At 39.9% G+C, this 27,799-nt stretch overlaps 1 protein-coding gene across 1 annotated transcript in view; it reads right to left on the bottom strand.

Annotated features, from left to right (window-relative positions):
• Positions 1-14,388: 14,388 nt before the first annotated feature.
• The window catches only part of DEPTOR (DEP domain containing MTOR interacting protein), a 190,501-nt gene continuing 177,090 nt past the window's right edge, over positions 14,389-27,799 (bottom strand). Inside the window, exon 9 of the mRNA XM_049773454.1 lies at positions 14,389-14,622. Coding sequence (XP_049629411.1) covers positions 14,494-14,622 — 129 coding nt within the window. The 3' untranslated portion in view covers positions 14,389-14,493. The remainder of the gene's footprint in view (positions 14,623-27,799) is intronic.

Below are 27,799 nucleotides of genomic sequence, written 5' to 3'. Positions count from 1 at the left end.
AAAACCAAAATAAAACAAAACAAAAACCATAAAGCTTCTATTTAAGCAAAAAAGAAGGAAAGTAAAGCAAGTGATTGGTCATCAAGGGAGCAAAGACAAGAATGAGTAGACTATCTTGTGATTGTGGTAGAAAAATATACTCTCCAAGTATGAGGTATACCACTACCTCCACTCCTTCCATTTCAAGCAAGGAAAGCACAAGAAATGTTTTCCTCAGAAAAAGATTAGATAATCCCCAGTGGAAACAAACCCTAAGATATGATTAACAGAACTGGGACCTGAAAAGGTGAGGAAAGAGGGGGAAGTCAATATAGGACAATGGTGGTGAGATCTTAGAACAATGATGCAGAGATTGGTGTAGTGTTCTACAAATATATATAAAAAAATAACTAGCTTGATATTGCCAACTAGGATACCTCAATAAAGGAGAGAGTTCCTCACATCTGACTTAGCTCAGATTGACTGCAAGAAACCCTGGAAAAACCAAAACAGAACAACAGCATAATTTCATTGTGTAACAGACACTGGCAGATGTAGACTCTAACCTTTCTGTAGCTTTCTGTAGCTCACTTGCCATCCTTTTTTGTGATAAACCAGACCTGGGAGTTTCACTGCTTAATCATTAACTAACCTTGATGTTCCCCAAAGCCTGTGGTCCATGAGCTACCCAGGTTTGAAAGTCAGAAAAAATGTGCTGCTCCTTCACCTTTCATGGTCACAAAACTATACAGACCTTTTAAAATTGAGGCAGAAACCTAAGTAGTCATTTTCAAAGATGAGCTACAGAACAAATAAAATGTCTTCCTGCTCCTTCCTGTCTCCACACTGAACTGCTAACCTTAGATTGAACCTCATGAGTGCCATGCACCACCTTCAACAGAATCATATTCTGACTCAGCCTGGGTGGCTGCAGGTATTTCCAATCAGGTAGAAATGAGTTTAATATTTAACCCAAAGGGAGCAAAGGTCATTGAGAATAAGCTATGGTACCCTGAGAAGGCAAAAAAAGGAAAATCACATAGGCAGAAGGAAGAACTGTTGTTAAATCCCAGATTAAGAACACACGATGTGTTGGCCCGATTCTTTACAGATCACGTCTTTGCTTGCTCAGTACAGCACACAGGGCAGCCACAGCCTGAACTCCCACTTGGCCTGGAGCTGGTGCCAACCACAGGCTGGTGGTTTTGCTTACACAATTCCAGCACAAAAACGTCTAAACCTCTAAACTTTGGAAGCTATCCACAAAAGACAAGATGTCCCTATCGTGCTGAGCTCAGAAAAAGAACTACCTTTATTTCACTTTTGTTTGTTGGTTTTGGGGCCACACCCAACGGTGCTCAGAACTTATTTCTGGCTCTTCACTCAGGTAGGTATCACTCTTGGCAGGATTTGGGTCACCATATGAAACATCAAAGGTCATATCCAGGTTGACTCATGCAAGAAAAGAAACTTATTTGCTGTACTACCACTCCAGCCCCAAGAACCCCCTTTATAATCAAGATGAGGTAGTATACTACCCCCTGAGAAATATAGCATGCAAGACACAGGTGATTTGCTTTGTACTTATTTTTCCCATTAAAATTTTTAAATTAGTTTTATAAAACCTTGGAATTGAGCTTTCATTTGTCTCAGCAACTCCTCTTCTTGGAATATATACCAAGCCTCCACCCCCCCCCCCCGCCCCCTGCAATGTAGAAAGATACTTACATCTATGTTTCTTGTAGCCCTATCCACAACAGCCAAAATCTGGAAACAACCCAAGTGTCCAGGAATAGAAGATTAGATAATGTAACCATGGCACATGTACACATAAAATAATACATGAAAATAAAGTGTTGAATTAAATAATTAACGATGGGGCTGGATGGAGGTGGATGGCGATGGATTTCTCTCTGCCATCCCAGGCCACGTGGCTCCGCAACCCCATCCAGCCGGTGGGTCCCAGGCCCAGGTGAAAGGCGAAAACACTCACTCACAGGCAGGCATCAGGAAGCATTAACTTTATTCATGCCCTATTCACCACATGTGTGTGGCCTACTCATAACCTTTCAAGCACTAGTTATTCTTGGCCCTGCATCTAAACTCCTTTCAGCCATCTTCCCTTCGGGCTCCACGCTGGTCAAAGACCAGAACGCAGAGACCCAAAAGCCAGTGAGCGCAGCAGGGCAGAGACACCCCCTAATCCCCTGGCTCCAGGGTTTATCTACCTATTCCAAGACCCCTCCCAGGAATGGGCGGGGTCTAGCAGGTAAGGTCACACCTAATATTCAGTTCCCAAGACCCTCCTAGAAATGGGTGGGTCTCAGGTATCTACACCTAAATCCAGGGTCTCAGATAGGTACACCTACAATAAAGAATGAATGTAAGAAACTAGAATTCAGTAGTAAGCAAGCTGATTGAAGACCCCTGGGGATAGAAGGAGTGGAGTCTGGAACAGCTTATGGCTGAAGAAAGTGTTCGGTCAGGGTGTAATAAAAGGTGGTAAAATGTTATGTACAAAACAGTCACATCAAGAGTATTGTAAACCAGAGAGCAAAAGTCTATATACGTATTTTGTGAAAAGTACTTCTTGTAGAAGCTGAGTGGGAAGGGGGGAGGTAAATGGAATTGGCGGGGATTGATGGGGGAAGTGAGCGCTGGTATAGGGGTCAGTGTTGAAACATTGTATACTGAAACCCAATGATGAATAACTTTGTAATTTCAGTGATAATTAAAAATAATGTTATAGTATGGAAAGAAAATTTTTACTTGGGAGCTATAATTTATAAATGTGCTCCTAATAGTGTTTCAGGCATACATTGTTCCAACACTAATTCCACCTCCAGAATCCCCTTTGTTCCACCGATGTCCCCAGGTCTCCTCCCTCCCCAGTCTACCACCTCAAAAGGTACATTTGAAGTTTAATTATTGTGGGTTGGGTCTCATGCTTATATTATAGTATTGATGACCCTGTGGTTTAGATAGATAGATGGAAATCACTTCTACAGCACCAACGTGTCTGAGGCCCTTAGCTCTTTTACCTCTCACCCATTACTTCTTACTTTCACCTCCATTTCTCTCCTTCTGGCCATTTCATTTTTATAATCAAGGACCAATGTTGCTTTCTTTCTTCTTTCTTCTTTCTTTCTTTCTTTCTTTCTTTCTTTCTTTCTTTCTTTCTTTCTTTCTTTCTTTCTTTCTATCTTTCTTTCTTTCTTTCTTTCTTTCTTTCTTTCTTTCTTTCTTTCTTTCTTTCTTTCTTTCTTTCTTTCTTTCTCTCTCTCTCTCTCTCTCTCTCTCTCTCTTTCTTTCTTTCTTTCTTTCTTTCTTTCTTCTTTCTTTCTTTCTTCTTCCTTCCTTCCTTCCTTCCTTCCTTCCTTCCTTCCTTCCTTCCTTCCTTCCTTCCTTCCTTCCTTCTTTCTTTCTTTTCTTTTCTTTCTTTTTTTTTTTTTTGTTTTTGGTTGGTTTTCGGGTTACTTCTGGCTCTACGCTCAGAAATCACTCCCGGCAGGCTCTGAGGACCAAATGGGATGCTGGGATTCGAACCACCGTCCTTCTGCATGCTAGGCAAACACCCTACCTCCATGCTATGTCTCTGGTCTCACTTCCTTTTTTCTTTTAAATTAATATCTTTATGTAAGCACCATGATTACAAATATGTTTGTAGTTGGGTTTCAGTCATAAAAGGAATACACCCCCCCTTCACCAGTGCAACATTCCCACCACCAATGCTCCTCATCTCCCTCCTCCCCCCACAACCTGCCTGTGTTCCAGACAGGCATTCTACTTCTCTCACTCATTGACACTGTCATGATAGTTGTCAATGTAGTTGTTTCTCTAATTGCACTCACCACTCTTTGTGGTAAGCTTCATGTCATGGGCTGGTCCTTCCAGCCCTCATCTCTATTGTCTCTGGGTATTATTACAAGAATGTTTTTAATTTTTTTTAAATCCCATAGATGAGTGAGACTATTCTGAGGCTATCTCTCATCCTCTGACTTATTTCACTCAGCATAAGTTTCTATGTCCATTCATGTATAGGAAAATTTCATGACTTCATTTTTCCTAACAGCTACATATTATTCCATTGTGTATATGTACCAGTTTCTTTTTTTATATTTTATTTTTTACAGTTGCTTTTTAGATGTGAGCATGCATAAGTATATCACATATTTTTTACTTTTTTGTTGTTTTGTTTTGTTTTTGGGCCTCACCCGTTTGACACTCAGGGGTTACTCCTGGCTATGCGCTCAGAAATTGCCTCTGGCTTGGGGGGACCATATGGGACGCCGGGGGATCAAACTGCGGTCCATCCTACGCTAGCGCTTGCAAGGCAGACATCTTACCTCTAGCGCCACCTTCCCGGCCCCATTTTTATACATACAGATATACACAAATTCATACAAGTTGTGAGACTATTTGAGCATGAACATGAGATCATCTGGGATCAAATCTAGGTATTGACACAGAACCACATCTCTAGCTTCCTCCTCTTCTTTTCTTTTTTCTTCTCTTCTTTTTCTTCTTCCTCTTTCTCCTTTTCTTTTCTTCCTCTTCCTCTTCTTTTTATTCATCCTCCTCTTCTTCCTCCTCCTCTTCCCTTTCTTTCTATTCTTCTCCCCATTCTTTTCTCTTCTTCCTTTTTCCTTCTTTTACTTCTCACTCTTCTTCCAATTCCTCTTATCATTATTCTCTTTCTGGGACTTCAAGTATTCCTGTGTTGTTTCTGTTGAGTTTATCAAAGACTTCTATTTTCACCTGTTCACATTCTTTGAATTGTTTATCCATTGTCTGATCTTTGCTTTAATGTTCTCTTCCAATCTCTTCTGCTGTATGGAGTTGTTCTGCATCTTATTCTCTGGCTAACTGACCCTGTCTGCAGCTGCTGATACTCCATTGAAGAGGCTTTCCATAAAGATTTTCATTTCATCTACCGAGTTTTTCAGACCTATTATTTCAGTACGAAGTTTTCTGATTTCATCTTCATATCTTCTCGATAATCTTATTTATGTTCCATTAAAGTCTATCTATGCTTTCTTTGAGCTGCATGAACATCCTACATATTTTTTCTCTTTAGCACTTTATCTGAGAGTAGACCTAGTTGGTTGGTACTTTTTGGGTAATTAGGGCTGCCATCTTCATTTTATCTACATGGGGTTGTCCTGAATAGTTTCCGGACTTGCCACACTTGTAGTGTGGTTGTTAGTATGTGCTGTGGTGGTTTAAAAGATGCACGTGGCTCCACCGGGTTTGGGCTCTGGAGAGATTATGTTCTCTGGTGTCTTCTGTGCTGCCTCACCCGAATAGGAGGCAGGGATCAAGGCAGCATACCTATATAATGGCTCTCATGTGCCCAAACACAGCAGAAATTAGCTCCCACATTTATTGGGTGGGGGACATCTCACCAGGTTTGGGCTCTCGAGAGATCAAGTTTGCAGGTGTCTTCTGTGCTGATTCACCCAAAAAAAAGCCAATGCTACATTTTTTGTTTTATTTTGTTTTTGGGTCACACCAGCAAGGCTCAGGGGTTACTCCTGGCTCTACACTCTGAAATCGCTCCTGCCAGGCTCAGGGGACCATTAGGGATGCCGGGATTCGAACCACCGACCTTCTGCATGCAAGGCAAAATGCCTTACCTCCATGCTATCTCTCCGGCCCCATATGTTACTTTCTTAATGGGCTATAACACATCTAGAAGTCTGAGCATTTAATAAATATGTAATATAAAGGATTTTAATGGGATCATTAAATATGAATTCTTGAAAATCTTGAGTTTTAAAGATATCTGATAATATATGTATATGTATGTGTATATGCCTTAAAAAATAGGTATCTGAATAAGGGTCCCATGCAAAATTATTTTTTCTCTTTCCCAGTTTAAAGCCACAAATCCAGAATTACATTTTCTATTCTTTTTTTGTTTTGTTTGTTTGTTTGTTTTTGGTCACACCCAACAGTGCTCAGGGGTTACTCCTGACTCCAGGCTCAGAAATCGCTCTTGGCAGGCTTGGGAGACCATATGGGATGCCGGGATTCAAACATCCATCCTTCTGCATGCAAGGCAAATGCTTTACCTCCATGCTATCTCTCCGCCCTCTCCCCCTTTTTTTTGATTTTTGGCTATACTTGGCAGTGCTCAGGGATTACTCTTGGTTTAGCACCTTACCACTGTACTATCTCTCTGGCTCCCAGAGCTATATTTTTTAAACCCTTATGAATCTCTTTGCTCCTGAATATCTGATAACTCTGGTAGTTTTGATCTATTCCTTGAAATTTATATGTATACATTTTAAATATCTCATCTTAAAATTAAAAATGTATAGTGATGAAAATATATATGTCAAAGCACTCAGTCTTATAGATTTGGACTCTTCAAGGTGACAGATTATTAGCATGCTATTATTATTGCCGTATTAATAACAATCATCTTTTGGAGCTTTTTTAGTTTATGTATGTTTGTTTATAGGCCATTCCTGGTGATGCTCAAAGTTTATTTCTGGCAATATAATAATATGGAGCTGGGACAGAACTTGGGTTGATTGTATGTACTGTATTCTGACCCCTGATGGCTATTCTTAAATATGTTACCCTGACTCTTCCCCCCCCCCCCAGTAATCCTTGCTTCATCACAATTGGTGTAGAATAAAAACACATTGAACATCTGAAAGACTGCCATAATAAATTAAAATACAAATTGCTTCTTTGATTTTCTGTGCTTTAAAACAAATTAGGACTCAAGATATTGACCAAATAGATATTTATTTGACAAAAAATTAATGAGTCTCAGAATATCAACACTTGAAGAACATACTGATCAATATATTTCACTTTTGCATTCTAGATGGAATATGCATTGGTTTAAACATTGTGGAAACTTATTAGAAATAATGTCACAAAGTTAACTTGCACATTTCCTATCTCTCAGTAATTCTCCTAAGAAATTCTTTCATATGTTCCCAGGGGATGGCATGACAATATTATAATCACTTAACTTATGACAACAATGATAGACAAAAATATTCACTGATGAGAGAAAGGCTGAATAATTTGAGCTCTGGACATTTATAAAGCTGTGAGAAATTAGCTAATGGCAACCATAAAAATCTAGAATCTTAGTAATAAGATTGTAATACTGAATGAAAATCACATCTCTGAAGATTATATGAAATTTTATGCTCTTTTAACAAGTTAGTTAAAAAATAAAAACAATTATTAATAAGAGAATGGAACATATCCCTTCTCCATGTAGAAAAGACTTCTATGAGGCAGGCACAGATACTACTCCTAAAGGATGAGCTGGATTCAGGACCAGATATACTAAGTTTTAAATTCCCCTTCCAGTAGAGCAGAAGAAGAAAGTAATGAGGTTTCTGAATTGAATAAGAGAATAAATGAGAGAAAAATGTAGTTTAACGAGTTAATAGAGTCTAAATAATGAACCATCTCTGTACCTTGCTCCCTGTAGAGGGAGGGAGGGAGAGAGGGAGGGAGAGAGGGAGGGAGGGAGGGAGGAAGGAAGGAAGGAAGGAAGGAAGGAAGGAAGGAAGGAAGGAAGGAAGGAAGGAAGGAAGGAAGGAAGGAAGGAAGGAAGGAAGGAAGGAAGGAAGGAATTTGGCACAACATTGAGCAATACTGGACTGTGTAAGAACATGATTCCAAATAAATACAACACAGAAAAAGTCATCTAATGCTACTTTTTAGGCAGAAGAGATCCATAAAATAGCCATCATCATATAGTTTCTCATGTACTGCTTTAGTTATGACTCCCATTTTCTTTAGTTAGTTAGTAATAGATCAGCTGTACTGTGCAATCCTTTCTTAGATAGTTGAGACTCTAGTCATTGTCTAGGTGCTGGGGACTGAGCTCAGGGCCTCACACATGTCAAGCAAACACCAAGCACTACTCTTTAGTCTTTGTATTTTAATTTGGGGGGAGACACATCTGGCTGTACTCAAGGATTACTGCTGGCTATGTGTCCAAGAATCTCTCCTAGAAGCATAAAACCATCCATGCTGCTAGGGAATAAACTAAAATTGGCTGCAACAGGCAAGTGCCTAAACCACTGTGCCATCTCTTTGGCCATGTTTTGAAATGTTCAACATTTATTTCATATAATGCTATTTTTTTCATATAAATATTTTAGGTAGTATGCTATAATTTTTTTTTTTTGGTTTTTCGGGCCACACCCTTTTGATGCTCAAGGGTTACTCCTGGCTACGCGCTCAGAAATTGCCCCTGGCTTGGGAGGACCATATGGGGCGCCAGGGGATCAAACCGTGGTCCTTTCCTTGGCTAGCGCTTGCAAGGCAGACACCTTACCTCTAGCGCCACCTCGCCGGCCCCATATGCTATAATTTTTAATAAAGGGAGAAAATTAATTTTAACAAAACTTAAAAATAAGTATTTTAACTAATACTATTTAATTTATTGATACCATCTGCCAACTCTGACAATGAAATTAATATTTGTATACTGAAGATCTGTCCTGTAACTGAGCTGAAGAAAAATACATTATACCTATAATTCTGTTTTATAAAAATAAAACAATTAAAGACATTAAGACACCCTATTTAGAAAAACTAAAATTCCAAGTTTCTCTGATCACTTATAATAAAAATAAAACGAGATTGGTTTCTAAATTGTCAATTAAAAACAGATCTTAAAAGTGGAATATTTCACAACATAGTTTAGTGGAATGAGTGCTTGGAAATGTGATATTCAATTTGAACTGAAAGCAGCAGTTCTGAAATCATCAGTTGCTATCACTCCAAAGTATTTACCTCTATAAGAAACTATTGATAAAATCTAATCTATTCAGAAGTGAATGTCATCTTCATGTTATCCACCATTCCTAAACTGTCTCTTTAATCAGTTTATAAAATTACTTCACAGGAATTGCTAACAAACATCAGACAATAGAACCAATATAAATGTTACACATTTTTCCTCTCTAAGTCAATGAACAAACATGGTTTTTAATTTCTTTTTTTTTTTTATTTTTGGGCCACACCCGGTAATGCTCAGGGGTTACTCCTGGCTATGTGCTCAGAAGTTGCTCCTGGCTTGGGGGACCATATGGGACACCGGGGGATCGAACCGCGGTCCGTCCAAGGCTAGCGCAGGCAAGGCAGGCACCTTACCTTTAGCGCCACCGCCCGGCCCCGGTTTTTAATTTCTTACTAAATTTTTTTTACTACATTGTGTGCTAATGAAGAAACAAACCATTTCCATTTCTGTCACAGAAACATAAACACAAAAGCCAAGCCACTGAAAAATAAATGTGCTGTATGGAAACAAACCCATTTTGGGGATTCTCAAGAAGGGAAACTTCACTTCCAATCCACTATTACAGACATCTACACGACTATAAAGCAGGAGTTCTCAGAAAACAACACTTGCTGTTAATTTAGTATAATTCATGGTTTTGTACATAAGAATAGCATTTCAAACTAGTTCAATGGCTAAAATATGCAAAGAACTTTTTTAAGTGATATATATCAACCCAAGAACTCAATTAATTACAATTAACCTGCATAATGCCTGGATACTACTTGGTCTTTAATGAATAATTCAAAATAAAGGCCTTTTACTTTGCAGGAAGAAAAAGTATAGCCCAGGCTTTACTCCTAACAAGCCTAATGAAATCAGGTGCTCTGTCTGATGATTCCATACTTTAGTTTCCTTGTCCATAAAATGAGACTAAATTACTCACTGGGGCTGCAAGTGGTACTATAATTTTAGCATTTTTCTAAGTTTGAAGTTTTTGTTAGACATTGTTGTTTTTATTTTATTTTTTGGTTTTTGGGCCACACTGGCAGCACTCAGGGGTTATTCCTCTCTCTGCTCAGAGATTGCTCCTGGCAGGTATGGAGACTGTATGGGATGCTGGGATTCAAACCACCGTTGGTCCTGGGTTGGCCACTTGCAAGGCAAATGCCCTACCACTGTGCTATCTCTCCGGCCCCTAGATATTGGTTTTTAATCACAATGTAACACTATCCTACCAGAGACTGCTCAGTAATTAACATTGGAGAGCTGACGTCTTTTAATAATTTGGTAACTTGTTTCTTATCTAAAAAATTTTTTATTCTTGGTGGATTAAACTTGGTCACTAATTTTTACAGCTTCACGAACCAAAAGGTAAAGTCTGCTCCTTCATCTCTTGATTCTCGGCTACTTCTGTGATTTACTTTGGTCAATAAAACACCATTGAAAGTGACTGTAGTTTTTCCAAGTCAAGTCCACAAAATTCACAATAAAAAGTGCTATGATTTCTGGTCTTGTCCCATTTGATCTTGTGAAGCTTGGGTTAGGTCTGGGAAAAGGCCACAAGAATTGGATCTGGGACACTCTGGCCACCGTCAACCGAGATACATGCACGACTCCATCACAAACCCCATTCGGTCTGCTCACTGACCACACGTATTTGTCTAAGCCATAAAAGTACCACACTGTGCAGTAGTTGGCCATCTCGCAGAACTACGTCCAGCCTACAAGCCCCAAGAACACAAGCACACACAGAGTATTTATGAGGCAGAAATAGCTGGCACACTAATACTCTATATGAGGGAAAGGGGATACCCTGTGTATCAAGATAGTCCTTGAACTGCAGAGAATTAGGGGGTAGTCAGGGAGGAAGCATTGTAGAAAAATCTCAAAGTCAATGTGCTACAATCCAGAAGAATTTAGAGAAAGGTGGGGGCCAGAGCAATAGCACAGCAGGGAGGGTGTTTGCCTTGGACATGGCCAACCCAGATCTATCCTCAACATCCCACATGGTCCCCTTCCCCGAGCCTGTCAGGAGCGATTTCTGAACGCAGAGCGAGGAGTAAACTCTCCTCGCCACAGCAGGGCGTGCCCCCCCCCCAAACCAAACAACAACAACAAAATAATTTAGAGAAAGGGCATCAGTCTAGAACTAGAACACTGGCAATGGTTTCTCAGAGAAGTTGATATCTGAGTGGGATTTGGAAGAGATTATTTCCAGGCAACAAAAGAGAAAGACTATTCTAGGGAGGAAAAACTGGGATGACAAGAGTGGAGAACAGTAGATAGCCCCCCCCCCCAAGGGTAGGGGTGGAATATGAACACTCAGTTACAGCACTAGGTTGCCAGTATCCTCATCATCTGGAAGAGTGGCTGGCTCCAAAGTGACATTATTTTGACTGCTAAGTAAAATTCTTCACCACTGATTTTGAAACAGTGATGAGAAATGAGAACCAATGAAAGAAACCAGATCCTCTCACTCACTCCAGTCTTCTCTCCTTACCTTCTTTTCTTCATTCCAGTATTCAGATGGCAAAAACCAAAATGGCAGTCTCTGAATCAAAGAGATTTCACAGGCAAAGAGACTATATGGAACAGATACAGACAGACATCTCTCTGATGCTTATCATGGAAATGGGGGAGGTAATATTGTGCCAGGGTCTAAGTTGAGAGGCACTGAGTAAGAAGTAGCAGTAGTGGGTAAGAAGAGGCCTCTTTTTGTCAATTGTGAATGTCGAACAGAGGGAACACAGTGGATTCGTCTTTGAAAGATGTTTAAAAATATGTTTTAAAGTTGAATGGCATATGTGAAATATAAATAACCAAAGCAAACAAATTGGCAAAACACAGCAAAAATAACTCGCATACTGTGAAAACTATGGTGGTTAGCAGAGGGAAAGGGAAAAGGACAGGCAGAAATGGGTAGTGTGGTAGCACTATGACTCCAGGGAATAGTGTGGCAAGACATGCAAATACAGAGAAGTTAAACTGTTCTTCCCACATTTTACTGTGTTTTATACTTAGTAAACCAATACATTTTTTTTTTTAAGGAAGGACCAGGCCAAAGTGATAGTATAGTGGACATGGTTCTTGCTTTCCCCTTGACTGGCCAAACAGAGCTTAATACCCAATCAATACCACATATGATTCCCCTAGCACTGCAAGAAGTGATTCCTGAGTGTAGAGTCAGGAATAAGCCCTTACTCTACTGGGTGTGCCCCCCCACAGAAAACCCCAAAAAGTTAGAAAAGGATTATAAAGAAAATTCAGAAATACTTTTGGTTTTTAGTTTTGGTTTTTGGGTCACACCCGGCAACGCTCAGGGGCTACTCCCGGTTCTACACTCAGAAATCATCCCTGGCAGGCTCGGGGGGGGGGGGGGGGAGACGGGACGACCATATGGGATGCTGGGATTCGAACCACCATCCTTCTGTATGCAAGGCAAACACCCTATCACTGTGTTATCTCTCTGGCCACCAGAAATCTTTAAAAAAAAAAGTTGAATGATAAAGTTTCCTGCTTAATTGTGTGGCCTTAGGCATAAGACTTTTTCTAGTGTCAGAAACCTGTTAGAAAATGCGGACAATGACCATATTGACCTAACAGGCAAGATGCAGTTTTAACACAGCACCTATGTTTCAAAGAGTACAGAAAAAGCCCTTGAGAGAAAGTCCTTAAATGCAAAAAGACTGAGGTAGGGGGTTAGGGAGGAAGAGATTAATAAAGTTTGCATCTAGTTTCATTAATTCTGTCAGTGTTCTGAACTTAAGAGACCATTTTTGAGCTTGTTCAAGCTTAAGTTTCCACACCCCAAAAAGTGAGGTGACAGTCCTTCCTTTGCAGGACTATGTTCCACATTCTAGGTCACATATGTTAAATATCACAGTACAAAGCCTAGCCTATGGTAAAATGTATGTATACATTTGCATGCACACACATATACATGAAGACAATAGTATTTCTCAAAGCTAGAGCAAAGGTGTTAATGTGAGACCTTTCTATTACTTCAAAATCCTATTCTCCATCTAAATCTACACAGAAGAAAAGCTGAATTTCCAGATACATAGAGGGAAATATGAATTTATAATGTCTTTAACATGGTGTATCCATTCTGTCAGTATCGACTCATTAGAGAACTTATGAAAAATGATTGAGATACAGTATTAATCTTTTATTTTGCTATCACATAGTAGGAACTATAATTCAGAATGCATTGTATTAAATTAAGAAGAAAATAGCACTCCATAATTTGGCACTTTGAAGAGTTTCTGCTGTATAATAAGCCCCCAAATGCATTCTTTTATACACTAAAAAAGAAACATGCATATATACAAATGAATAGAAAAAAATCACAACATAAGACCATGTTTTGGGGAAAAATAATCCCATTAATTCAGCAGCATGTTATTTCCTCAGAATATGTTACACCAGAAAGTTAGCAAAATTTCAGGCCAGTAAGGCAATTTAGAGTTTCAAGTTTTATCACATACAGGTCAAGTCCTAGACTACTTCCCTTCAAAGTAAAATCTTACTAGAATGCTTGACTTTTAATTATGTCTATATACAAACTTCTATATTTTGACATTCAACATATTCAGGATTAATTCTAGAAAGCTGCTCACATGATTCATAGGGCAAAATAATTTCAGTTTAGAAAGAGAAATTACAACATTACTTGGTATCTCTCTAACTACTTTATCAATCCATATCATCGCAAAGCTTTGTTTCTGTTTTTTTAAACTAATGTCATAATTGAGGACATAAGTTAAAGGTTGATAGTAAAGGAAAAGATTAAGGGGAAAATCTTTTTTCCATGGCTGTTAAGCACTTACATGTACGAGAGCCTTCCCCTAAATGCTGGTAAACAGGGCCAAGCAGTTGTTTTAATCTGCAGCTCAGTGATTTTGAACTAAAAGTTTAAAACAACAACAACAACAACAACAACAAAACTATGGACTCCTAAGATTTTAGCACATTGACATTCAACAAGAAAAATATTGCAAATGAAAATATATGCAATATTATATTGCAAAGAAAAATATATGCAAATTTTGCAAACCAAAATTAACAACAAAAAAAAAGAGAAACATTGAATTCTAGAGAATTAGAACTACAAATAGAAATTGAGTAAGGCAGTTCTACCACATAAGAAAATTCTATTTCTCTATATCCTTTTCTACACTAAGAGAATCTGTGTGTTTCTTTTTTTTTTTTTTTTTTTGTGGTTTTTGGGTCACACCCGGCAGTGCTCAGGGGTTACTCCTGGCTCCATGCTCAGAAATTGCTCCTGGCAGGCACAGGGGACCATATGGGACGCCGGGATTCGAACCGATGACCTTCTGCATGAAAGGCAAACACCTTACCTCCATGCTATCTCTCCGGCCCCATGTTTCTTTTTTTTAAAGATGTGTCACCCGGCACATCCACATTCAAACCATGTTTGATACTTAAAATAAAAATGTGGGTGTGGGGCCCGGAGAGATAGCACAGCGGTGTTTGCCTTGCAAGCAGCCGATCCAGGACCTAAGGTGGTTGGTTCGAATCCCGGTGTCCCATATGGTCCCTCGTGCCTGCCAGGAGTAACCCCTGAGCACTGCCGGGTGTGACCCAAAAACCAAAAAAAAAAAAAAAATGTGGGTGTGTGGTTTATGAATTTCTATTTTGTCCAAAGCCATTATTTCCAACAGAAGTTATCGTTGTTTTGCTTTGTGCTCTCTAAACACGTGAAAGGCCAAAAAGCTTCCTCTTCAACATTCCAATTCCTCCATCACCTCCATGACAATTGTACGGGGCCCTGTCAGGATCAAGTTGCTCACGGTCCGGTAGTCAGCATGAAGTACATTGAGCCCATTTACAGAGACCACAAACTGGCAGACCTAGAAAAAAGACAGAGAACAGAGCAGTGAGAGTTCAGCCTCTACACAGACCTCACATCAAGACACTCCTAATCTTCAACAGGTCATATAGGTCTTTAAAGATCCAACTGTGCCAAGCTAACAATGCCAACTAAACACTTTCCAAGAAATGACACTTGGCTGCCAAAGTCATGCTCCTGGAAAAAGCAACTTTCAGCATTTTACCAAATTGGGTGTCAATCCAAACTTAGCAGTTGACTAGCTTCAGTTAGATAACTGAATTTATTGGCTTGATTTCCCTCAACTCTGAAACAGGAATGAGAAGTACAAATCAAATAATAATTAAATAAGGTAAGGCATAGAAAGCTTTCTGCTATTGTGCTCTGAACTTATGGTATTCAACATATTTCATGAAGAGACAGTTGCTATTATTCATTCAAACTCAATGTATGGGGATATCATGTGGTCTAATGTTCCCAGGATCATCCTTCTTTAAGCATAATATCACTGCATAATTATTAATAATGTCTCCCTTCACTTGTCAAGAGGTCCCAGTTGAGATGATAAATTCTACAACTCTTCTTCTTTCTCTCCTTATAAAAATGAACAAAGTAATAAAGGTCAGTTTTTATACCCAGAACAAATGAACCATGGTAGAGACAAATTCAAAACACTAAATACACCATTTAGTAATGAGTTCTCTTCTTCAGATATGTCAAAGTGAGATTGATTGTGACCCACAGCTACTTCCCCAAGTAAAGGTAGTTCATGTGAGATTCAGTGACCAGGATGCTGGCCACTTTCCACTGAGCTGCACGAATCACCAGATGGTATATTTGCTGTGATTTTAACTAGGCATACATTGGACACAACCAATATGTCACACCAATAGAAAAGCAGGAGCCACACAAATCTCCAACTATGCTTCTATTATTATTATTATTATTATTATTATTATTATTATTATTATTATTATTATTAATTATTATTATTATTTTTGTTTTCGGGCCAGACACAGTGGCACTCAGGGGTTACTCCTGGCTATGTGCTCAGAAACAGCTCCAGGCTTGGGGGACCATATGGGACGCTGAGGGATTGAACCGCAGTCCATCCTAGGTTAGCGCACACAAGGCAAACACCCTACTGCCTGCGCCACTGTTCTGGATTAATATTATTATATTATTTGGTTTTGGGGTCACACCCAGCGGTGCTCAGGGGTTACTCTGGGTTCTGCACTCAGAAATCACTCCTGGCAGGCTGAAGGGACCATATGGGATGCCGGGAATCGAACTACCATCAGTCCTGGGTTGGACGTGTGCAATGCAAATGCCCTACCACATGCTATCTATCCAGCCCCCAACTATGCTTCTAATTAGTAAATACACCCAGAGTATAAGTACATACAAAGTCTGGGAAATAGTGAGTAGCAAGGACAGCGTGGTGGTGCAAGAGGTAAGGTGTCCTGCCTTGCCAGCGCTAGCCTAGGATGGACCACGGTTCGATCTCCCAGCATCCCATATGGTCCCCCAAGCCAGGAGTGATTTCTGAGCGCATAGCCAGGAGTAACCCCTGAGCATCACTGGGTGTGGTCCAAAAACAAAAACAAAAACAAAAAAAATCCCAAAATACCCAAAATATCTGTGACTTAAACACCAGAACCTTCTAATAATGCTTGTTTACTTGGTAGTAAATTAAAATTGCAGGTGAAAGTGGCTTGCAGATAGATGTAAAATCACCCCATGCACCATATTTCCAACCTTGGGTGAATGAGTATGAATCACGGTCACACATGAAATAATGCAAACCAGGCTGAGGATGAAACACGTATAGTCTGGCAATCTTCTACCTCTTACAGATAGACACATGCTTGCCAGAACGGTCATTTGTATTGAGTGCAGAGATCACCCCCCATGTGGGAAAGTAAGAACAGAGTAAGGACAGATAGCTCAAGCTATCCTGAGCCAGTCCCACCCAGGTTTACATGTAAGACAATCTCTATTTTGGGATAAAACCAAGTTGTAAACAAATAGATGCAAAGGAACCAGGGATGATCTTTGTTTTGGGTGAAAGCTATAAACAACCAGATACAAAAAAACTAGGGATGGTCTTTGTTTTGGGTAGAATAAGGTATAATCTAATAAATAGGTTATTTTTTACATAGATGTTATCCTATATTAAACTTATGGGCCCAATGTAATCAAAAGAGCTTACATAAGAGGGAGATAAGAAAGTTGAGGGCAGTTGTAGAGATAAACCAGCATTTTTTGATAATAATAATTACTTTTATTTACATAAAAACAAAAAATATCATGCCATTGCAACATAAATAACTGGGGATTACTGCAACAAAAGTGTTCTAGGTCTTTAAATTTAAAGTACAAAAGGCAGAGATTACAAATAAAACTGACTTTATTATGCCATTTACCTATCAAAATAAAAAGTATTACCACCAAAAAAATGAATTAGATTAATTTCCTTTTTTTTAAAATTTTCTATGGAAACCATGTGATTTACAAAGTTCTTTATAAAACCAGCACTTTTTAAAAAATAAGTGAGGGCCAGAGAGATTGCTCAAAGGGCAGGAACACACATTTTTTCATGATGGAGACCCAGGATCCATCCCCTGCATTGTCCTCCAGCACATCAAGCGGCAACGGTCATGCAAAGAGCTGGGAGAAGCACCTGGACACCATCAGGTGTAGTCTCCAAAACAGAACCAAAACAAAACAAATGTTCAGTCATCTATTCTTGGATATTTGCTGCTGTGTGGATGGATTTAGAGAGTATCACATTGCATGAAATCAGTCAGAGGGAGAACAGGCTCAGAATGATCTCTCTCAGAAGTGGTATATAAAAGAAGGGGATATCAAATGTAATAACCAAAGAGCAGTAGAACTGTTCTTCAGTAGGAAACTGCCACTGGGGCAGGGATGAAGGTGGAGGATAAGTTAGGGAAGGGAACACTATTATAATCGGGCTTGGGCTCAGGAGGGAAACTGGGAACACTGGTGGAAGGACTGGTGCATGTCTGGACAATGTATGTCTGAATCTTGATCACAGCTATCCTTGTAGGTTTGCAATGCAATAAAAAAGAATAAATTTAAAAAAATTTAAATTAAAATAAATTAAACATAAATATTTACCTATATAAATCATATAATTTATGTATAAATACCATATTTGCCGGCGTATAAGACGACCCCCTAATTTTGCAGTTAAAACATAGGTTTAGGCCTATATTTGCTGTATCAGACAGAGCGTTCCTGTGCTGCAACTGTATGTACCACAGTGAGCCAATCACAACAAGGTTATATTGTAATTGACTTCCTCTCTGACTCTGGCCAATCTGAGCAGGCTTTTTACAGTGTAGATTGGGGCACAGAACATTGTCTAATTTGTATGCACAAAAAGCCTTCTTGGATTGGCTGAGTTAGAGAGGCAGTCCGAGCAGCCTTGCAGTGATTGGTGCAGGATCGAGTTGGAAAATTCGTTTTGTGGCAATAGTCAGACAATTTTCCTTTAGCAGCATATTGAAACATTTTTCGGGATATACTCAGCGTATAAGATGACCCCTGATTTTCAGTTGACTTTTTTTTGTTTCAAAAGTCGTCTTATATGCTGGAATATACAGTAGAAGAATTTCACTTTCTCCTGATTCTGAGTTAGATTCCAGATCTTTTCTATAGCCTTTTTGTGTTGCCTAATGAGAAGAAAGTAGATGGGAGGTGGGCTGACACTAAAATAACTCTTCAGAGATTCCCAAAATGAGAGTTTTTCTCTGAATCACCCAGGGATCACTTTGAGGCTGGCTTCTTCTTAAAGCATCAGGCAATACCTAAAATTTGGTCAGTTACAGATAACTATTTTCCGAAACTAATCCAATTACCTTACATATTTTATCAAAATTAATTTATCAATCATGTGATAATAACTGTTGGATTTGGGACAACCCATTGCCATTTTTTCCAAACCTTAAAAAATTGATATCCTGGGGCCGGGCGGTGGCGCTAAAGGTAAGGTGCCTGCCTTGCCTTCGCTAGCCTTGGACGGACCGCGGTTCGATCCCCCGGTGTCCCATATGGTCCCCCAAGCCAGGAGCAACTTCTGAGCGCATAGCCAGGAGTAACCCCTGAGCGTTACCGGGTGTGGCCCAAAAACCAAAAAAAAAAAAAAATTGATATCCTTTGCCAGTGCAATTGTCCCCTACTCTCTGAATCTGAGTAGGTCAGACAATGCTAATAAAGGTCCCCAGCTCTATCCATGGGTCATCTTTCTTATACACGGCAATAATATTCTCTATCCTAGAGCCCTGAATCTGAAACTGAGTAACCAGAAGAGAAAGTTCATTCACTCTGGCAATTACCTTATTTTTCATACCACAAGACACACTTTTTACCACCCCTAAGACAGGGGGAAATGTCTGTGCATCTTATGAAGCGAATACCACCTGGAGCATAAAAAATGTTTTTTATTTTCCGATGCCAAAAAGAAAGTTAGGTAAATGTATTTAACCAGGTGTGGACCAATGTATTGTATATATACTTAGGCCTCACAGGCTAGTTGTTCCTAGAAGCCATCTCGCATTGCATGATTTGCTTTAGAATATTTTTTTCTTGTTTTCCTCTTCTAAAAACTATGTGCGTCTTATGGTCAGGTGTGTCTTATACAGTGAAAAATACTGTAGATACTTATAGAGCGAAAAATACTGTAGACCTTCCCCAGTGCCTTTGCTTTGTCAAGGCTACCTCTCTAGACCTTCCTTTGTCTCTCTGACATTCTTGACATCCTTCCAATATATTTCTTGCTTTCTTAAGATAACTGTTTAATATTATGAGTAACCCATGATGGCCAAGTACAATCCTTAGGTACGAATTTCATTTCTGGGAGTTTAGGTTTTACTTGTCACACAACTAAGTGGCAAGACTGGAATTTAAACTCGATGACTCCACAGCCCTCCATAAATGCGATTTATCAAGTGCTCTCTTTTTATATATATTCAAGTTCTGAAGAATGCAGAGAATCGTGTAAGACAAACATCTTTATTTTTGCGTTAACTGTTAAACAATCTAGGGCTATTCAAACTAACCTTAGTGTTTAGAATTTTGTTTTCATTCTCAGAAGGGTTTTACTGAGTTGAAGTCAGGCTGCTTTTTGTGTCACTGAAAATCCTCAAAAATATGTAAGCTTAGATATTTTCAGAAAGTAAAAGAAGGAAGGAAGGAATGAAAGAGGGAGGCAGGTAAAAAGGGAGGGAGGGAGGGAAGGAATTAAGGAAAGAAGAAAGGAGGGAAGGAAAGAGAAAGGAAAGAAGAAAGGAAAGAAGGAATGAATGGAGGAAAGAAGGAAAATGGAAAGGGGAAGAAAGAGGATGGGAAGAAAGAAGAAAAAAGAAATTAAGAAAGAAAGGAAAGCTTTTCAGACATTTATCAAGCTTACACTCCAGATAGTATTTTTAGATTCAGGCTGTGAGGAAGAACGTCACCATTCCCTAAGTGGTCCCAACACTGCTGCAGATCCTGACAGATCCAACATCCTGTTACTAAAAATGTGCAAACTGATCTAGACATGCAGGTAAGACTACGTCATACTTTCAGTTATAATGAGCTTTGAATAAGCATCTATAGAACATTGTGTTCTGCAAATCAGCGCACATTATGAGTAACCACAGGAAAGCACACAGCCTGGGGGAAATAATTTCTCTGCTCTGTTGAAAGACATTTACAACCCAACATTAAGAACACCTAAATGGACATTGCTTAAGTTTCCTCCTCCTACCTGGGCCCAGAAAATTCAGATGCCACCTATCTACACCTACCACAAGGCCACAAGGGAAAGAGGAGATGCTTGTTTTCTGCTTGATTTTTATTTTAATATTCTTTTCAAAGATTTTAGCACTACCCTCATGTCCTCCATTCATAGAAAAGAGTTCAGTCATGAACAATTACTCTGAAGCCATCACTTACTGGAAAGCTTTATAAAGAAGGAAGTTGAAAGATACTCATTAATAAAAAGGAAGGACAAAATATTCACATCATAATGAGCCTCAGTAACTGATGTATGAGCAAAAGTATTGTGGAAAAAATTTTAAAAATAAAAATTTGGAGGTAGGAGAGATAGTACAAGATTTAAGACACTCGGGGCTGGAGCGGTGGTGCAAGCCTTGCACAAGCTAGCCTAGGATAGACCGCAGTTCGATCCCCCGGGGTCCCATATGGTCCCCCAAGCCAGGAATGATTTCTGAGTGCATAACCAGGAGTAACCCCTGAGTGTCACCAGGTGTGGCCAAAAAACCAAATAAGTAAATAAAAAAAAAAAGATTTAAGACACTTGATTTGCATATAGCCAAGCCAGCTTTGATCTGGCAACACACATGGTTCCCTGAGTTCTATCAGGAGTGACTTCTAAGCTAGAAGTAGTCCTTGAGTACTGTTGATTTTGATGATCATCCCCTGTCTTCCTCCCCCACCACGAACACAGAAATTGTCTGGTCAGAGTTAACAGGAAGAGGGAGGGAGGATTACTGCATTTTAAGGTGTGATCCGGCGAGAATAAATACCCTTCAGGGGTCTCAAACTCGCAGCCCTCGGTCAGCAAACGGCCCTCTGTACAATATTTTGTGGCCCTGCCCTAGAGAAATCTTTTTTTTTTGTTGTTTTGTTTTGTTTTAGTTGTTTGGGTCACACCCCCCAGTGTTCAAGGCTTACTACTGACTTTTCACTCAAGGATCACCTTGACTTTGCCTCCTGCGGTCCCCAGGTAAATTGAGTTTGAGACCCCTGCATAAACTGCAGCCTATTCTGAGAAGGGATCAGAGCACCTACAGAATTTTGTGTCTAAATCCTCTCCCTGCTCTAGTTCTGGAAGAGGTACAACAACCCTTCAGACAGACAGGGTGCCCAAGGAATTGTGCAACTGCACATTTGTTCCTGTATGTCTGGAGCTTGACAAACAATGATTCAATTGTTTCACCCAAAGGGGCAAGGAGACTGGGAGAAACACTACACCAATAATAGCCTAAGTGCTTTCTCACTGCCATGGAAATCTCTTTCCCAAGTCACCTGCATCCCTGTGTTCATGTAAATGGCATTATAGCTTTTCTTTCTATGTTTTCCTTTCTCATGTGAAGAAAACACTGGAAATAAAGATGCAGCAAACTTTCCTTGAAATGGACAAAAACACTTATTAAAGTAGAAACTAAGGGAAAGAGTGTCATATACAGAAGAAAAAAAAGAGAGAAAAAATGATCAGGAACAAGCTAGGTCTTGGTTAGTAGGACATGGAAGTTTAGTACACCAAGTGATACAGAAATGATTCAGAAAGCAGAACCATGAGGTTAAGAAGCAAGATATCCCTTAAATTCCTAATCAAATGTATTTTAGTGATCATACTAATGTCTGTTAAAAGTAAAAACTGGAGCCAGAGCGATAGCACAACGGGTAGGGCGATTGCCTTGCACATGGCTGACCAGGGTTGGACCCCCTGTATACCATATGGTCCCCCTGCCAGGAGTAATTTGAGTACAGAGCCAGAAGTGGTTCCTGAGTACTGATGGGTATGGCCCACAACCCCCTCCCCCGCCAAAGTAAAAACGGTGGTGGTGGTGGTGGTGGGTGTGTGTAGTTCCCAAACTACACTCAAGGGGCTCAGGCAGCACTCTTGGCTCCTGGGTGGTATTCAGAGACCTCCAGAGCTGAACAGTGATGGTAAAGGGACTATTTAGAGGTGGTAGAGCTTGACTTGGGGCCAGTCACTTGCAAGGTGTGTGCTATAATCCTTATGCTATCTCTCTGGTCTTAAAGTTTCCAGCTAATCAGATGCTTTGTAATGCAGGAGACCTGGGATCGATGCCCAGCTCCAGGTCTACTGAGTACCATTGGTACTGGCCACCATGCCCAAAGCTGGGGGTAGCCCCTGAGCATTGCTGGAGTATTGCCCCACCAGGAGAAATAAAGCTAATAAAAAGTAGGGGCTGGAGTGATAGCACAGCCCACCTTGCATGCAGCTGACCTGGGTTGGATCCCCAGCATCAATATGGTTTCCCAAGCCTGCCAGAGCAATTTCTGAGAGCAGAGCCAGGAGTAACTCCCGAGTGCCTCCGAGTGTGGCCCCCAAACAAAAACAAAAACAAACCAAAAAAAAAAAAAAAGTAACAGGCTTAAGTTACTGGAGTTAGTAAGCAGAGCAGCCAGGATTCTGACTTGTAACCCATCTACTTGCGCCCTAACCTATACTGCCTTCCAAGTAGCAAATAGTATACGACCCTAAATTGGTAATGGCAGTCCAAAAATAAAGGTCTCAATCTGGTATTTCTCACAATAAATTTTTTTCACAATAAATTTCTTGGAAAGTGTTGTATTTGATTTTTCCTTAGAAACAGAATAATATCTTCTAGATCATCATTATCACACCAACACCATCATCAAGGAAGAAAAGTAAGTGCAGCAGTAAAGAAGCATTTTCTCCTTTGTAAGAATGATTCAAGCTGATCTTTATAATTACGCCAGGGATACAAACTTATCTTTCTCCTTAACAAGTTCAAATAACTACTTTATACTTGAGAAGAAAGGAGCTCCCTCTTACTACAGGTTCCTTTCCTTAGCTAGAGTGGTGAAGATTAATGATAACTCCTGATGAACATTTTGTTTTATTTTATCTTATTACTTTTTTTGTTTTGGAGTCTGGCAGTGTTCAGGGATTATTGCAGATTGTGTACTTAGGGGTGATTCAGGATGGCGCTCAGGGGTTATAGGAGGTACCCAGGGATCAAACCAGATTCTCAGCACTCGAGACAAGCACCCTACCTTTTGTACTATGTATACTCCAGTCTCCCAAATGATCATTTAAATATCCAGAGGAGAAAATACATACTATGAATAAAGGATGTAACATTATCTTCTTTAAAAAAAAAACTGCATACTTTTTAGCCAAGTAAACTCCCTCAAACCACACTATATGTCATAGAGATTGCATTTCCTAAATTGGTCTTACTAATTTCACTCAAATTCCTTTTTTGTTGTTGCAATCTTGGCTTCACAACAGAAAAAGGACAACAGAAAATGCAATGTGCCATCTGTCTGCCGTAGGTGGGTGAGAATGTCAGCATCAGGTGATCCATACAGCATGGGTGGTTACAAAGCTCACAGGAGGCACTTGCCCAGAAAACCTGACTCATCCACAGCAAAAATGGATTTCCTAGTAAGTGTCTCTCCAGAGATACTCTCATTTGTTCCTTCCTCTGCCCTTCCAACACAGAGCAATGGAGAAAGCAGAAATTACCCACTGGGGGGTCAGAGTAAGTTCTAGTCTCAGCTCATCACCAACATGCTAAGTTCATGCTGAGCACACATTATTTTTATTATTTATTATTTTTATTTATATTTATAATTATTTATAATTTATAATATAATTATTTATATTTATTATTTTTTGCTATACTTTCTCCATTTTCTTTCTTTTTTAAAAATAATATATTTAAGCATCATGATTACAAACATATTTGAAGTTGGTTTTCAGTTCAGTCATAAAAAGTACACCCCCTTCACCAATGCAACCTTCCTGCCACCAATGCCCCCCCACAACTTCCTCCTCCTCCACTACTTTTAGTACTTCTCCAAGTACTAGATCTTTCTAAATTGCCTACAAAACAAAAATATGAAATTGGAACTTAAAATGACTACTTAGTGGGGCTGGAGAGATAGCACAGTGATAGGGCATTTGCCTGGCAAGCAGCTGATACAGACAGGATGGTGGTTTGAATCCCAGCCTCCTTGTGGTCCCCCGTGCCTCCCTGGAGTGATTTCTGAGCATAGAGCCAGGAGAAACCCCTGAGCCAGCGATGTAGCTGCTCAATTAATAGAATTCAGGCCTACTATGTTTGAGGCCCTGGGTTGGATCCTTCTATTATGGTAACAATATGATTAAAACACAAAAACTCCACAAGTAATCCTAAAACGTGAATACCCCAGTATTTCTTACTGTATTGTCCAGAGCTGTGTATAAATAATTTGCATATTTTCTATGTAGAGCAATAAAACAGTGTTAATTCTTATTTCTTCAATGTACTGTTTATGGACTAGTTACAAATTCTTTGTATTTTACCCATTTGTACAATGGAGACAAAGTTTATTTTTGAGGAACAAACCTGATTAAAAATTAAACCCAGTATGTAGTGCCAATAAGTATGAAATAAATAGTCGGTTTTCAGGGCTGAGTAGTGGTGCAAGCTGTAAGGTGTCTCCCTTGCCCGAGCTAGCCTAGGATGGACCATGGTTTGATCCACTGGCGCCCCATATGGTCCACCAAGCCAGGAGGGATTTCTGAGCACATAGCCAGGAGTAACCCCTGAGCATCACCTGGTGTGGCCCCAAAACAAACAAACAAAAAAAAATTGTGGGTTTTCCTTTTTTATTCCTCTTTTTGCATAATCTCTTCCCTGCAAACTGCCTAGAGCATGCAGGTTGTTGAAAGAAAGGCAATTCAGGGCCCGGAGAGATAGCACAGCAGCGTTTGCCTCGCAAGCAGCCGATCCAGGACCAAAGGTGGTTGGTTCGAATCCCGGTGTCCCATATGGTCCCCTGTGCCTGCCAGGAGCTATTTCTGAGCAGACAGCCAGGAGTAACCCCTGAGCACTGCCGGGTATGGCCCAAATAACAAAACCAAAAACAAAAAAAAGAAAGGCAATTCATTGCATGGGTCCATACTTACTGGAACCAGTTTGGGTTCCAGTGTAGAAAATGGAAACAGATGTCAGGTTGAGTTGTTCAGATAGATAAAAATGAAAATGAAAAGCAATAGAAGATAATAAGAGAAATTTTGCAATCCAGGACAATCTGATATGGTTAGAGAACCCCAAAACACTTTAATCAATCAGTGTCATACAAATAAATAATAGAAAAATTTGGTGGAAGAATCTCTTGGTCTAGTCCATAAGTAATTCACTAGAACAAAGTTATTTTCCACTGAAGTAGTCAATGCCATAAATACAAGTGAAATGGGGATCTATGAATGGTCCTTCAGAAAAATATAGATAATATAATACTCTGTCTCAGAGTAGTTGCTTTGGTTACAGGTTTGATCTCTGGCATTGATAAAACTATTTATCTATTTATATATGTATATATATATCTGTATCCATCTTCTATTATATATAAGCCAGAGATATAAATTGGGCCAAGATTTGTGGAGTATGTTACAATTCGAAGATATTATATTGATTGAAGTAAACCAGAAGAAAGATAATCACCGGATAATCCTACTTATATATTAGTATATAAAATAATTGTATTAGAAAATGCAATGTAGGGCCCGGAGAGATAGCACAGCGGTGTTTGCCTTGCAAGCAGCCGATCCAGGACCTAAGGTGGTTGGTTCGAATCTCGGTGTCCCATATGGTCCCGTGTGCCTTCCAGGAGCTATTTCTGAGCAGATAGCCAGGAGTAACCCCTGAGCACCACCAGGTGTGGCCCAAAAACCAAAAAAAAAAAAAAAAAAAGAAAGTGCAATGTAGGGGCCGGCAAGGTGGCGCTAGAGGTAAGGTGTCTGCCTTGCAAGTGCTAGCCAAGGAAGGTCCGAGGTTCGATCCCCCAGCGTCCCATATGGTCCCCCCAAGCCAGGGGCAATTTCTGAGCACTTAGCCAGGAGTAACCCCTGAGCATCAAACGGGTGTGGCCCGAAAACAAACAAACAAACAAACAAAATGCAATGTATGGGGCCGGAGAGATAGCATGGAGGTAGAGTGTTTGCCTTGCATGCAGAAAGATGGTGGTTCAAATTCTGGCACCCCATATAGTCCCCCGTGCCTGCTAGGGGCAATTTCGAAGCCTGGAGCCAGGAGTAACCCCTGAGCATTGCTGGGTGTGACCCAAAAACCAAAAAATAAAAAATAAAAAAAGAAAGAAAATGCAATGTAGGGCCGAAGAGATAACACAGCGGTAGGGCGATTGCCTTGCAAGCAGCAGATCCAGGATGGACAGTGGTTCAAATCCTGGCATCCCATATGGTCCCCTGTGCCTGCCAGGAATGATTTCTGAGCACAGAAATCTGTAACCCTGAGCGCCACTGAGTGTATCCAAACCAAAAAAAAAAAAAAAAAAAAAAGAAAGGAAAAAAGAAAATGCAATGTAGCAAAGTGAGGATCTTTAGATCACCCTTGACCCCAGAGTCCAGGCAGAAAAAGGACAAAGAAAAGAAATCAAGATAGGAAGGAAGAGCTTGAGAAAGGGAGGTAATGGGAAAACAGGAGTCTGAGCTTCAGTTATACTGGAGATGTGGGAGAGTAGTCAAGCATACATCCAAACTATGGACTCAATAACACTGAAAACATGGTTTGTAAGCTGAAACTACCAAAATTTGTAATGTGCCTGTCAAGATGGCAGGCAGGGGGTAAGGTATGTAGGTTGTGGGATTGAAGATGATGGTATATGGGAGCACTGGTGATGGGAACTGACACTGGTGGTGGGATTGGTACACAATTATCAATGACTTTGTAAACCACAGTGGTTTAATTAAATAAAAAATTAGAAATAAAGATTTGTTAGAGTAAATCTACAAGTAAAACTTCCTTGCATTTAGATTAAAACTTATTTTTACAAAATCTGCATTCAGCAAGGAATTTAAGAGTTTTTCATACCACTTTAATAAATTACCTGTGTGTGGCTGTGTTTAGGGCACAACAACAGAACCGTGATTTAAGCGGGGGAGAAATAAAAAGAAAATCTGCAGCTGTGTGTTTGGTCACATAAATCAGCAACTGGCTGATGAGCAACTAGGGCTGAGAGGAGGCAAAGATTTAGTTCTTGGACAAACACAAGACTCTTTCTCCAGAGAATGAGTCTTCCTCTAAACTCAATGTTTTTGTAACATACTATATGGTTTTGTGGTGTCCCCAAAGAACAGACAAAACAATTAGCCTTGAAGGAAAGCCAACTGTGAGGAAGAAAGACTTTACATTAAAACCACCACAACATGTAATCTTGAAAAATATGTTTCAGATCGAAAAATTCAAAGTGTCTCCTTGTTTTAAATAGAATCTCTCTCCTTCTGGCCAAAATTCAAACAATTCTGCTTCAGACCTGGGCTGTCCATTGTTCATTCTGCTCACATGAGTGGGTCCATGATAGGGAGTTTGTGCACTTGAAGAAGGGGGACATCTGGGGAACCCTATCTTGGTTCATAGAACTTGGACTCCCAAAGTTAAGAA

This window comes from Suncus etruscus, chromosome 5 (genome assembly GCF_024139225.1).
Source record: "Suncus etruscus isolate mSunEtr1 chromosome 5, mSunEtr1.pri.cur, whole genome shotgun sequence".
Lineage (NCBI taxonomy): Eukaryota > Metazoa > Chordata > Mammalia > Eulipotyphla > Soricidae > Suncus > Suncus etruscus.
The sequence above is the reverse complement of the archived record's forward strand: the minus strand, read 5'-3'. Positions and strand labels throughout refer to the sequence as shown.